The 14558-nt window shown below is 41.5% G+C and overlaps 1 protein-coding gene across 21 annotated transcripts in view; it reads right to left on the bottom strand.

Moving 5' to 3' along the window:
- The window catches only part of SYNE1 (spectrin repeat containing nuclear envelope protein 1), a 457069-nt gene that overhangs the window by 154645 nt on the left and 287866 nt on the right, over positions 1–14558 (bottom strand). For 18 of the 21 annotated variants that reach the window (XR_004352467.1, XR_004352466.1, XR_004352464.1 and 15 more), the window contains 3 exons: positions 9054–9221; positions 8681–8842; positions 385–591 (listed from right to left, as the gene is read on the bottom strand). Coding sequence is in view for 15 of the 21 variants with exons in the window: in XM_032650736.1 (XP_032506627.1) it covers positions 385–591; positions 8681–8842; positions 9054–9221 (537 nt within the window). In the remaining 6 variants the exon portion in view is untranslated. The remainder of the gene's footprint in view (positions 1–384; positions 592–8680; positions 8843–9053; positions 9222–14558) is intronic. The other 3 variants (XM_032650725.1, XM_032650732.1, XM_032650727.1) reach the window with 1 other exon arrangement.

Here is a 14558-nt window from a genome sequence, read left to right as displayed (position 1 = left end):
CTTGAACTGGCTAACAGTGACTAAGGATTTATTCTTCACAGTATTGGTGACACTATTCGTAAAGACGCTCGTATTTAAACACAGCGCACCATCGTGCAAACCTCCTATAATTACTCCTCACGAGACTCATGTCTACCAAGTGTCAGCTTTCCACAATCTCAGTTCTGCATGCTTGAAATGACTCAGAAAGGGGTGAAAAGACACATTCACGGCTCCACACTGACTCAGGGCTCTATTCATGAGGCCCTCCTGGACACACAATACCAGCTTCTGCTGAGTGGGAAACAATAAACGTGTCGATCACGGAAGTAGCCCAACATACTTGTCAGCATAACCCTAAGAGTTAATCTGGACCTGAGGGGCACCTTCAGAATGGCTTGTTACCTCCAAAAGCTGTCGTTTCCCTGATGCCTTCATCTTGATGGTGGACATTCGCTCCGCTAAGACAGCGAGCGTGGACTGCAAGGGCAGCTGCTCCGAAGGGTCGGACTCTGGGGGGTCAGACACCAGCTCCTCCGCGAGGGCCGACTGCAGCTCACTGATTTCCTCTTGAAGCATGAGAATCTCATCCATCAGTGCCTGCGGGGAAGACTGTGGAATCATACTCGTGTATGTATTTTTTCGCACTGAGGAATCGTGGCACTAGCTGAGTCCCATGTGGTTCGATACTAGTGAAGACACTTCGTTTGGAAGTCGTTTAACCAACAAACAGGGGACCTACTAACCTAAGTTTCTAAATGACAGTGCCAGACTGAATGTCAGGAAATTTCTGACTTTAAGACCATTTGTATTGGTAACTGAAATGAATTTGAACTAGTTAATTAATCTTTCTGGTTTTCAACAGGCACATTTGTAATCCGACGGGGGTATGCTCGATTATGTTTGAGGCTACAATTCTATGTTGAAAATAAAATTCATCACTTTTTTCCTCAACATGACTCTTCCCACTCTAAACTTCCCTGAGTCTGAAACAGCACTGTGTTTTAATCACAAATTCACATTATACAAGACAGGAAAAATTTGTCACCTGTTTCTATGCCGTTACCCTCTCCTTATTTTTCTCCTCTCCCCAACTCTAAAATTTGAAGTTTCTCAGGGCGAGTTTCCAGGCCCCTTTTCTCTCTTCACAAGCTCTCCCAGGCGATGTCCAATGCCAAGGCTTTAAACCCTTCCTAATGTGGAACACTTAGTAGGAGAATAAAACTTGCCACACCAAAATGTCTCTAGCATGCAGGTTATTTTGAGCTGAAAACAATCAAGGTCCAAAAGACTCAAGAAAAAACTCTGACCTTCCCTCTAACTACCTAAAGAATCTAGAAAGGGGACCTATTACAGGAATAGAGCTATCATCGAGATATCTGCAAAGAATAGGGCTGGGTGTGGTGAGGGAAACTCTTAAAGAGATCAGAGTACACTCAGTGTCCCACTGTCTCTGAATGGCCCAATTAATATTTGTTTACCAGACATTTGCTTTTCCATCTTTACGTGAGTTACCTTTCTTCTCTTTTAAGTCTCAAACCACTACCCCCAACATCCTCCTGTGTCTTTAGCTGAAGATAGTATTTAAGGCGAGAGTTTCAACCGTTTTGGCAAGTTACTCAGTTTTCCTGGGTCTCTCCCACGTATACACGTTATTAAACTTTTATTTGATTTTCTCTGGTTCATCTGTCTCATGTCAATTGAATTCTTAGACCAGCCAGAAGAACCTAGAAGAGCAGAGGAAAATTTCTGCCTCCCTGACACTTATAAAGGTATATCTCTAACCCAGATATCTGTCCTAAGTTTCAGGCTTGTATATTCAACTTACATATTTCATGGTGTCTCCATCTTATCATGGAAAAGCCTGCTTCTTCCTCTGTTGTCCCCATCTCAGTAAAAGGTAACACCCTTCTCATTGCTTAAGCTTGAGACCTAGGAGTCATTCACACCTTCTGTCATCATATCCAGCATCAAATCCGACTGCTTTCACCTCCAAAACGTATCTTGTATGTCTCCTCTGCTCCCACCTAAGTCACGCAAACTCCTTATCTGAATTGCTCTCATGGTCTACATTCTTGTCTCTCCAAACCCCTCTTCACAGAGTAATTAGAGTGACCTTTTAAAAAGGTAAATCAGATTCTCTCAGTCCCCTGCTTTAAAATACTTAGTGGCTTCTGGCCTGTAAAATAAAATCCAAACTCCTTACTGTACTCGTGCGGTCTCACCCCCGCCTGCCCCTTTTACCACACTCCCTTCTGGCTTACTACATTCCAGCCTTCTTCAGTTACTCCAGGACCCTCAGCACTTTCTGCCTCAGGGCCTTTGCACATGGTGTTCACTCAAGCTCTGGAATGCTCTTCTTCCTCTCTGTGAGATGGTTCTCTTCATCCTTGGAGCCTTAGGTTAACTGTCACATCTTCAGAGAGGCCTTTCCTGACCGTTGACTCTAAAAAGAAATCTCTATTGTTCTCTTTTACCAGCACCCTACTTCCTGCTTAACAGCTATCACAATTATACACTGTTGGTATTTCTCATTTTTTGTATTTTATGATTTGCTCTTTAGCTGGAATCTTGACAGGAGGAATTCTTTTTTGGGATTTGAATGACATGTTAGAAAAACAGGCCCTACCCATACAGGAGGGGCAATCATGACTCCAAGTAAAGAATCATTGCTTTTATAGTTGCCAATATTTCACAGTTTCCAATATACCCCTACTTGCATAATTCCCACCTATTCCATAGGACTGTAGGCTTCGCTGTAAGCCCAGTGCCTCCTCAGAGTGGGCTCTTAATAGATATAAAAAACAAAAACGCTCTTCTTTCCCTAATATCAGTTGTCATCCTGTCCAACTGCTGTTTAAGTAAACTGTTATATTGAAATTATTATATACATCTAGAAAAGTGCAGACTATAAGTGTAGAGTTCTATGAATTTTCACAAACCGCACATACCTGTGCTCCTGGCACCCAGATCGAGAAACAGAACATTCCCAGGACTCTGCAAGCCCCCTGGAGAAGAGATCACCCTTTCCAAGCCCCCTTTCCAGAGATCACCATGGTGCTGGCTTGCAAATGTCATAGATCACTGCTGCCTGTTTTTGAGCTCTACAGAAATGGAATCATTCCTGATGTACTGTTCTGTGTCTGGCTTCTTTCACTCCCTCCAAGACTGTGACTGTTGCATGTAAAAAGAGCCGACCCTTTTAAACGCTGCATTGTATTCCACTGTCACCTGGTTTGTGGGTCTTGTCCATTTAAGCCTTTCTAGTAGGTTCATAGTGGTATCTCATTGCAGCTTTAATTTGCATTTCCCTGATGGTTAATTAGACTAAGCACTTTTCCCTATGCTTTTTTGGCCACCTGGAGATCGTCTTTTGTGACCGCCTGCTAAAAATCTTTAGCCCATTTTCTATTGGAGTCTTTCCTTTTCTTATTGATGCATGGAGTTCTGTATATATTCAGGATAGGAATGCCTGTGTTTCTTTTAGTTCTGTGTATTGCAAATATCTGCTCCCATTTTGTGACGTGTCTGTCCCTTAACGGGTAAAAGCTTCCTTCATGATGTCTTTTGATAAACAGAAGCTCTTCATTTTATTGCAGTCTAATATATCAGTATTTTGCTTCATTGGAAAAGTTAGGGCCTTTGCTGTCCTATTTAAGAGATCTTTACCTACCGTAATGTTATGAATATATTCTCACATGTTACCTTCCAGAAGAATGCTATTCAAAGTGTGGTCCATTCAATGGCGTCATGAACTGGTTTGTCTCTAGTTCATGATAAGAGAAAGATATTGCAAGTAAACGTTAAGAAATGTTTTAGCAACTTGACGTTGACACGATATCCAACCAGTATTTTATTTTATTTTACTAAAATGCTGAGTTAGAAATTTAAAAATTAAAAAAAAAAGGTTATACACTACAGATACTTTGAGGAGCACTGTTTCAAAACATTGTTTTTTAATCTTCACATTTAGATCTACAATCCACCTAAACTTAATTACCGTGTCCAGGGTAAGTAGGAGTCAAAATTCTTTTTTTTTTCTTCTTATTGACTCTGTATTATTTAGTGAAAAGATGATTCTTCATCCACTGTTGTGCAGTACAGTTTTTGACATAAGCGAAGTGTCTGTGTAGGTGGGAGGGTGCTTCTGGCTTCGCATTCTGCACCATTGACCCATTTGATGTCTGTGCCAATACCACAGTCTCATACTTGCTATAGCTTTATAAATCTCACTCTCTGAAAGGATACATATCCTTCAATTTTATTCATCTTCTTCAAGGTTGTCTTGGCAATTCTTGACTCATCCCATTTTCAATACATATTTTTTAGTACATTTGCAATATGTTTTAGAATTATCTTATCAATCTCCACCAAAGAACTTGCTGGGATATTTTAATGTAATTGTAACAAATGTACAGACCATTATTGTTTGTTATACATTCAAAATGGTTTTGTTCCAGTAAAGTATTTTCTCCTACTTTATAATCATTTTTGGTACTTGATTGCCAAAAATATAAAATTCATATTATGTGGTCTGTTTTGAGGACTTCTCCACAACTAGACTGACCTTATTATATCTTTTTTTTGCACTGATTCTCTGTACAAGCAAGAAAAGCCCCTCACTACTTCACACCACGTTCATTCTCATTCTCTCCTCTGTGCCTTTCCTCACACATTTACATTTATAGAGTCTCCCATCCACTCCTCTTACCATTCCAAATTTTCAAAATCCATGTCTCCCAAAAGACCTGTTAGAGTCTCCTTGCTCTTCCCACCACTGTAACCCACAATCACATTGCTGGGTTTTGTATATGTTGGTAATTCATCTACCCCTAAATCATATGTTAAAGAATAAGTGTCTATTTCAGCTGTGCACATAGTAGGTGCTCAACACATCTAGTTGAATTCATTCTAATTCATAATAGACAAAACAGTTATCTACGGGCTTCCGTGGTGGCGCAGTGGTTGAGAGCCTGCCGATGCAGGGGACACGGGTTCGTGCCCCGGTCCAGGAAGATCCCACATGCCGCGGAGTGGCTGGGCCTGTGAGCCATGGCCGCTAAGCCTGCGCGTCTGGAGCCTGTGCTCCACAGCAGGAGAGGCCACAACAGTGAGAGGCACGCGTACCACAAAAAAAAAAAAAAAAAAAAGTTATCTTAATCATGAAGCAACCAGGATAAAAAAAAAAAAGCTTCCTCATTCATTTAATCTCAGTGGATTTGACCAACCAGGCATACGGTGAAGTGAACAACTTCCATTTCAGACTCACAATGTCTAAAACAGCTCTCTTGAATGTTCTGCACTAAGTGATGATGGAATTAGGAATTCCACAACTGTTAGTTTCCATTCTGTTAGAGTCAAGCTTCCCTATTCATGCTTCAGTTTACTCTCAGGGGCGAGTGGATATTTTTGGAAGCTTGCTATAGTTTTTAACTTCAAGATCCAGCAGCCAAACTTACTGGGGGATGGGGTTTTCTTTTGCGGTGATGTAAATGTTTTGAAACCAGATTGGGAGGGTGATTGTATGACACTGTGAAAGTACTAAAAGCCACTGAACTGTACACTTTAAAATGGTTAATTTCATGGGATGCGAATTTCACTTCCATCTAAAAAAACAAAAGGATCCAGCAGTTAAATATGTCTTCGCCCAATAACTGTCTCAGCTGGTGGCCAGATGTTTCCCTCCAACATCTGACTCAAAACTAAGGAGAGGGGATGAAATGTTGTTCCTCTTTGCGTTTCCGACTTGTGTTTACAAGGAGGGCATGTGTATGACCAGTTTGTGGTTTAGAGAGGTTCCTTGAGCTTTTCTAAAATGACTCACTCTGGGGAGAACATGGAGCTCATGTCTGGTTCAACACCCAAGGTGAACATGAATTTCATTGTGACTTTCAGAACTATCTACAACAGAGTTCATCTCAAACTTTGAGCTGTTATTTATATTAAAGAAACAGAACGGAAATAACCTCACAGCTCTGCCTACTAACCATCACTGAGTTGGTGTGGCAAAGACAACACATGCGCAGGAAGCATTAGCTGCCCGTGATAATGAAGGTCCCGATCAGAGGGCTCACCACCCGGAACAACAGCCACAAGTCAGCTTATGAACCGCACTGACGTCTTAAAATTAAACTTCTGGTTCAATTTAAAGAGGGTAACAGGAAAGGCACAGCACTCCACCCAAATTCAGCAGGTTTAGACAAGTGTTCGGAGGAAAAATGTAGGCATTAGAGTAGCTCTCTAAAGAAACATTAGTACTTCCAAGAGAGTGTTAGGAAAAACTTAGCAATTGAAGTATTTTTAATTAATTTTTAGAAAATACTAAAAGCATACTGGACTTTCTCACCCACATTACACTGGAATTTAGAAAGAGTAGTTCTATCGTATTGCTTGAAATTTTTAAAGTATCATTCCAGAAGCCAAGAACCAATTCAGATATTGTGATACCGTTAGCCTTCCATGTGGGCAGCGCTGTCCCAGAATTCATAGAATTTAGGTACAGACAGCAAAAGTAGGTCAGATGGAAGATGTCAGATTTGTGATGATACAAGAAAGTATACATTATTTATATTTCTTTCCCTCTCATTAGAGCATTAATATAATTGTTAAAAGCGCCAATGATGGGTAATCATTGCATTAGCTATACCCCCTCATTGCTATAATTGTTAGCACTACCACTCTCAGTTTAGAATGGGACAAAAGTCATGTGCTTGGGCTTAATTACAAGAGAAGTCACAGGTTCATTTCTAATTCATAATACTTAGCTTTAATGTACAATTTTGAGTTTTCTCCATTACATCCCTTGAATAAAATACTACTTTTGCTCTACATTCAGCTTGTGTTTTCATACTAATACCTGAGAGGCAGGGTGATGCTGGTGATTGCGAGCTAATTTGCATTTTAATTAGGAACTCTGGAAGGTCAAGGCAGACCGCCAGGATCCTGCTTTCATACAGGTCCTAAATCCTGTGGGACCTGCTGAAGGGTCTTTGGGAGCTGTGGTCTGTCACCTGGGACACAAGAATGATCAGCCTTGAACAAAAGCAGAGGTGACTGGAAAGTACCCGAAAGTACCCAAAAGCAGAGAGAGTCAAACTCTGTAAACCCTCTCCTGGAATGCTGGCTTCTGATCATCTAAGTCTGTGACACTCAAATTCACTTTAATCCAGCCTTTGGATAATTTATGCCAAATCCTTTTCGGTTGCTTAAAAGCAGCTGTAGTCAAATGTATGGAAGTTCTCCTGCCCCTCCAGGTACAGTGAAGAGTTGGGGAGGGTGTTAGGCAGACAGAGCCCCAGGAGGCCCCTTCAGGTGACAGTGAGGTGGCTGTTGACAGTTAGAAAACTGGAGTACCAGTCAGAGAGGGCTGTGGTGCTGCGGGGACACGGCATGGTAGTAGAGACCTAAGTCCCTGACTGTCCTCGTGATTGTCTTAATCCAAGTAAACAAAGGTTAATTTTAACTTTATATTTTCACTGCACTCTCCCCAAACCAGATGGACTATGGGTGACTTTAGGATAGCAGAAAGACCCACAGAAGGTCGTTTTCCCAAAATAAGGCCTATAAATGGATGCTATACACTCCGATTTCTATCTTAAGAAGTTACAAGAGTGTCAGAAACCTGAAACCACTGTTTCTCAACATGCTGTCTCTAGATGAAATATTCTCATTTTTGTGTTATACTGCAAGGTCCTTTACTGTAAAATAGTACAATTTTATCTTAGACTACACATCCGAACAAGCAATGTATTCCAAGGTTATCCTGGGTTCCAAAACTACAGAGATGTTAAGTAGAAGAAAGATAAAGTACAGAGTTTCACTCTTAACGCTGGTAAATTACCCAGTATTTGATAACTACATAATTGCATCATAGCTCTTAATTTACATTTTAAAATTTCTTTCTTTTCCTCTGCCTTTGACAGGGTTGTCACACGCTCCTGAGTCCCGGCTGCAGCAGCGTTTTCCTGTACCACGGTGGCTGAATATTTAGGTGACTGCACGCCTCAGTACCCAGACCCAGTTACACCTGATTATGCGTTAAGAGTACACCCGGTAACGCTGCTAAAGCAGTAACCAGATTTAAGCTATGAACTTTCTTAGCGTGCATTTTAAGTTGATGCATTTTTAACAATATCTGTCTGAGTTAGGTTGATGTAATCATCTCTGTTTCTCACCTAAAGCTGAAGCACTGTCCAGTGTCCCTTTTAAAAAATGATTCAAGTCTGGGAAAACCACAAGATCACAACTTGGAATCCCTTATTCTTCAGCTGCTTCTTTGCCTACTGGAGTCTGAGAGTTATTCTCTTCAGTGATAACGGGGAGGTGCTGGGCACACACTGGCTAAGTTTCTTCAAACAACAATACCCCGAGAAGGTAGACGTGGGGTACGCTTTATTCTTACAACAATGGTTCAAAACAAAATAAAAATAATGTGGCAACTATAAGGAAATGCAGTTTGTGTAATAGAAGTATAAAAACAATATCAAGGTCTCAATTTCCTTCTTTCCCTCTTATAGACCCCTCCCTGAAGCAGTGATGGAAACAACCACCGCTTGGCTTGGGATCTTGTTTACTCTGTAACAAGTGATACAGTAAAAAACGTTGTCAGCCTGCTGTCTTATACACATGCTTGGCCAGCCGGTCATAAGTAAGAGTGCACCTATTTGATCATGCAGGAAACTGAAGTCATCGCTATTCTTACCTGGTGTTCGGCCATCTGGCTCTCGGTACTCCTGCCGTGCTCCGGACTTTCACTGAGTTTCATCTCGATAGCCTCCATTTTCGTGGAGACGGACTGGAGGCAGTCCTGGTACTTCTGTTGGCGTTCCAACGCTTCGTAGAGTGTGCGCTGCTTTTCGCTGATCTAAAGAAGAAAAGGGATATTACCAAATACTCCCCAGCCCCTTATCTTCTAGATTATGACATCTCTTTCCTCACCGCTTTACCTCTGTGACCCAACAAAGGGTGTTCAACTGTATATGGGATGTGTACACATTATGCATTTATTTCATAAGAGAATCACTAAGGTAATCAGTGTTTGGTGGGCTAAACAATTCCACATTTCGAAGACTTACCACATTCTTTAAGGTTTCCCAAGAGCGTTGTAAATCATCCAGTTTAGCAGTGGCAGATGGCTCCAGACTTGGTTCACAGAGCTCTTGGGGTGGCAGAATGCTGGGGGGAATCCTGGAGGCATCCGTCTGCAACGACTCGGCAGACAAGGCTTGGTAATAAGCGATGTCCTATGGGTGCAAAGCACCGTGTTGGATTCAAGAGGAAAACAAGGTTTAGGTCAGGACGCTCTGGGTACTGCTTGTCATGTGGAGGAAAGGTTTAGGATTCACACCCATCCCCCGGGGCCACCAACTATCAAAGTTAGTAAACTCCTGGGACAAGAAGGTCATATCAAAGCACCCTGTAGTTGCTTTAGAATTTTTTAGAATTGGTAAAAAAAATTTACAAATATTTCAAGTTGCCAAAACTCATTCCTATTTTATATTTGGTAAAATGGAAATACTGGGTTGGCCAAAAAGTTCGTTCGGGTTGTTCCACAACGTGGACTACATGTTTAAGTGGTATACATATTTAAAGACTGAATAACCAGCAAAAAAGGAGAATCTAAATGATCTACTTCCTAAAATGTCGCTTAACGTGTTGATCAAAGTTTTGAATAATTTTTTAAAACCCTTGATTTAAATATATTTTAGTCTATAGAAAGTCTTTTTTCAGATATAGCCAGGTCTTTAATATTTGTGAGTTCATTATTCATTCATTAATTTAAATATGTTAATATTAATCTGGGAAAATGTAATGGGGAGGTTAAAACTACTCTAAGAAAAAATAATAGAGACGTTTTCTCCTATTCGATTCCTGGAAGTACACAAGAAATAAAGTGAATACTGAAAAATGAAGCTTCTGAATTTTCTTATTTCTTGGATAATAAATAATATTACATATTTTATTAGTATTGATAATGGCATTACTATCTCAAGATACATAATTCATGTGCTTTTAATTGCTTTTATGGTTGTTTATCTGTATATTTATAGAAACTGAACTGGGACGTAATGTTTATATTCTGGAAATTGCTATAATAAAGTTCACTACTTTCGCAGTTGCACTGTTTAAGATCAAAAACCTGAGCCTTATTGATAATAATGTCTTGGTAAAAAGTATTGACGAGAGGGGCTTCCCTGGTGGTGCAGTGGTTGAGAGTCCGCCTGCTGATGCAGGGGAAGCGGGTTCGTGCCCCGGTTGGGAAGATCCCACGTGCTGCAGAGTGGCTGGGCCCGTGGGCCGTGGCCGCTGAGCCCGCGCGTCCGGAGGCTGTGCTCCGCAACGGGACAGGCCGCAACAGTGAGAGCCCCGCGTACCGCAAAAAAAAAAAAAAGTATTGACGAAAGCCCCAGACACCTGGGAAACCAAGGAAACGGCAGGAAGGAGCCTGGTGTCTTGGGAGTCTGTACCAGGGCAGGAGCAGGGTGGCAGGATACAACAGAATGAGTTCAGACAGGAGTCTGCCACTGGAGGCGTCAGGACACCTGAGACCCCAGGTGAAATTCTCCTTCCAAGTAGCTACAGAATTGGAGCAAGTCACTCACATCTCATGCATGGGTTCCCTCATCTGCATAACACTGGGTGGTTTTGCGATTAAATACAGTGATGTCTGAGTGGCCATGAGACCTTCTACCCATTTTGTTGCTGTTGCCGAGGCTTCTAGGTAAGTCCCAGCATTTGTTGATGACACTGAAGCATGGAGACTGGTTCCTTTTCATTCCTAACCCTGTCACTCATCTTGAGTAGATTATCTTGGTATTTTCAAGTCCTTGACAGGCTTATATCCATTCATCCTCACCCACTTCCACTCCTTGAACATGCTAGGCTGTCATCACTGAATGGATTCACCCCAAGTGTATTTCTGACTGTGCTTAAGTTATGTAAACCCTTCTCTTGCCAACTGCTGTGTTTCCTTTGCCCCTTGAACCTCTGCTTCAGCCACTTGGAAAACCCCAACCATGACTCAATGCAACTTTTCTTTCCAGTACACACACACTCGCTCAAAGCCCTTGAGGAGATACTCCTGCCAAGTTCTCAAATTTTCAAGGCTGTCTATATTCAGATCACCTCTTGATTAAAGAGGACCCTCCTACCGACTCCCACGACCTCATCCACCTTCGCTTTTGCAAGGGTCTTGGTCCATTAATACCTACTCCCTCTTCACTGTCTTCCTCCTCAGCATGTAAATAAAGCCAAATTTTTTCCATCTGAAAACACCTACACACTCTTTCCTGATTTTTTTTTCTTGCAGGATATCACATATTGGAAAGTTCTACAGATCAATATGTGATGGCTCATCATACACAAACACATTCGGAATCATCATTTCTTCCCTCTCCCTTTGGCTTCATAATCCAGTTTCTGAAAATGGTAGTTTACACTTAATATGTTCACTTTCTCACCCTCAGTCCACTTCTAAGTAGCCAACTGGGCTTCGAATGTAGCGACTCCACTGAAAATGCTCTGGCCACAGTCAGCAGTGGCTGTTTCCCATGATATAAAATGATTCTTTTTCAGATCTTCTCTTGCTTGGTCCCTCACTAGCATTCAATACCACTGACCATCCCTTTTTGGAAACACTTTCCTTTTCACCTCTGTTCTCCTCCCAGCTCTCTAGTCATTCAATCTTTCTCTTTTGTAGTTTGTTTTTTGTCCTCATTCTTAAATATTGCTGTATTTTTAAGCTCCAGACTCCCATATCCTGTTTGTACAAGTTTATCCCACAGTCTCTTCAAACTCAATACTTCAAAAAAAAAAAAACAACAACAAAACCGACATCTAGGATGAGAAATGGATTTAGGAAAAATGAGGAAGTATTATCCATCTTTCAGTGAATGGAACTTCTAATCACCTTGCTTGGGATTTATTCTCTATTTCTTCTTTCCCTTACCACCCCTGCTTACGTAAGGATGAAGGTCTATACCCTTGCCAAAACACTGGTTCAATCTCACGTTACACCAACAACTTCCTAATTCTCAGGTTGCAAGCTGGCAGCCTGCAGGTTGCCTCTAGCCTGCATACATTCAGCTTGGTTTATACAGTGTTTTAAATTGTGTAAAATTTCTCTTCATCCAGAGAGGGAGCTTTCGTAAGAATCCCGATTCATGGCTTCTCTTGCAAACCAGAAGGTAGGTAAGACAGGACTCTGCGTCCAAACAGCTACAGAAATTCTAACGGAGGAGAGGCTGCCTCGTTCACGTGGGGAGGTGCTGTCCAGGTGCGCTGTTTCTCTCATTTACATCACCAGTCTGGACCAGACACCAGAGTGTGCAACTTCTGTCCTTCACTAGCTTCCTGGGCTCTGGATTTGTCTCCTGTCCACACTGATCCAGAATGACCTGTTCTAAAAGTCACTTCCGGGCAGAGCTTCTAGTTAAATTCCTTCAGTGGTTAAGGATTAGCTTCTGGACAAAGTTCAAATTCCTCTGTGTGGCATTCAAGGTCCATCAGGGTGTGTTTCCTGTAACCTTCTCATTTTCGTTTCTCCTCCCACCTTCTCCTCCAAATCTATGTTTCTCCAATCATACTGATATTACTTACAGTTGCCTTGATGGGCCATTTTCCTTCCTGCTGACTGAAAAACTTCCTACATGTACTTCCTTCTGCCTGGAAAACTTCACATCACTCTAGTGCACTCCAACTGTACCTACCTTCCCCTGCTTTAAAACAAAAGGGGGACATCCTTGACCCACTGAACTCCAGCCTTGTTTAGGTACGTACTCTGTGTCCTTCCTTAACACTGTGCTTCCCACTTTCACAGCACCTGTCCCACTCCATGGTCATCATTTGCCTGCTCTCACACAGACTATGAGTGCCTTAAAATCTGTGGAAGTGTCTTTGATCCTGAGCGCATCATGGAGTATTTGGCAAATCACAGGCAAGTATATACATTCATAAAAAATGGTATATGTAAAAACACTTTTGTAAACTCTATTGTTTTGTATACATGGAAGGTAGTACCATTACTGTCTACGAGGAAAAGCAAAACGTCCTTTAATGTAAAAAATTTAAATTAAATACTCTATAATAAATAAAGGTTCTCCAAAAGAATAAAATAAATTTGTCACAAAAAAATCTGTTTTCTGGTGTGTGTGTGTGTGTGTGTGTGTGTGTGTGTGTCTCAGATCTATTAGACAGGAAAGACAACCCTTGGTTTCCTAAAATAATTTGAAAATATATCACCTTTTGTAGATTAATAATTTGCATCTATTTGAGGAATACATAGAGTCAATAAAATAAATCAATCAGTCCTATAAGTAACTACTAAATAAGGGCAATATTTGGCATAGTGAAGAATTACCCTTAGAAATATGTCTCTTGTTGGTTATGTGTCTATGTTACGGGAGTTATTATCCATCAGATTCCTAAGGAATTAAATTTGGAAAACCACTGCTACAATTTGATTAGCATTTTCCAGACTAAAATGTACTTTCAAAATTAACCCCACATTTAACTTTCACCATTTTGTGAATTAAGTAGCATTGCTTCCCATTACAAATGAGGGACTTTCTGGGTACATTCAGCTTAGAGGAAGAGCTGGGACCCATTCTGAGCTTTTTAACCCAGAACCGGGGGTTCTACCCATTACACTACCACTCTTTTCAAACTTCTACTGCCCTCAGCTCTTCCGAGGAGAAGCCCAAGTCTTGGCTTGCTTTCAATAAGATCAAGAAGCCAAGGGCTTCCCTGGTGGCGCAGTGGTTGAGAGTCCGCCTGCCGATGCAGGGGACGCGGGTTCGTGCCCCGGTCTGGGAAGATCCCACATGCCGCGGAGCGGCTGGGCGTGAGCCATGGCCGCTGAGCCTGCGCGCCCGAGAGCCTGTGCTCCGCAATGGGAGAGGCCACAACAGTGAGAGGCCCGCGTACCAAAAAAAAAAAAAAAAAAAAAAAAAGAAGCCTGCAGCAAGTTCTGTGGCTGCCTCGTTATTTCTACCCTCAAGTAAACTAAACTGTTATCACATTTCGGCTAATAACTACTGTCAGAGAGAGAACACACTGACTGCAGGGGATCAGTTAGTTATATAATGGAGATCTACTTACAGAAGCGGCAAGCACACAGCCTTTTTTTAACAGCTGCGACTTTATAAAGCCGTTATATTTGGCCGCTCCTTGAAACAGCTGTGCACATTCTGTACAGTGTTTTGAGTCTGCAAACTGGAACTTATGGGAATTCTAAATGTTCTCAGTTTCAAGAGAAAATTTTGTAGATCCAGGCATCACTGGCCATGTTGCAGTATTTGTTCATTTTCCTCTGTCTTACTTACATCACTGGACAACATAGCATGTGGCTGGAACGATGGGGTCGATTTGTCTAACACCAACCATTATATTTTTGCTTTCCAACAGCTTCCTGCGAGTATAGCTGCCTGACATGAACTAAGTGAAGATTTTTTCCCCCTAATTTGCAGTTCCACATGTAAGTATGTTAGGTTAATAATGTGATTTAAATTGATGTTGATATGGGTAGAGGAGAGTGTCAAAACGGGATTCAGACAAAACACAATTTTGCTCATAATTTTGGG

This window comes from Phocoena sinus, chromosome 12 (genome assembly GCF_008692025.1).
Source record: "Phocoena sinus isolate mPhoSin1 chromosome 12, mPhoSin1.pri, whole genome shotgun sequence".
Taxonomy (NCBI): Eukaryota; Metazoa; Chordata; class Mammalia; order Artiodactyla; family Phocoenidae; genus Phocoena; species Phocoena sinus.
The sequence above is the reverse complement of the archived record's forward strand: the minus strand, read 5'-3'. Positions and strand labels throughout refer to the sequence as shown.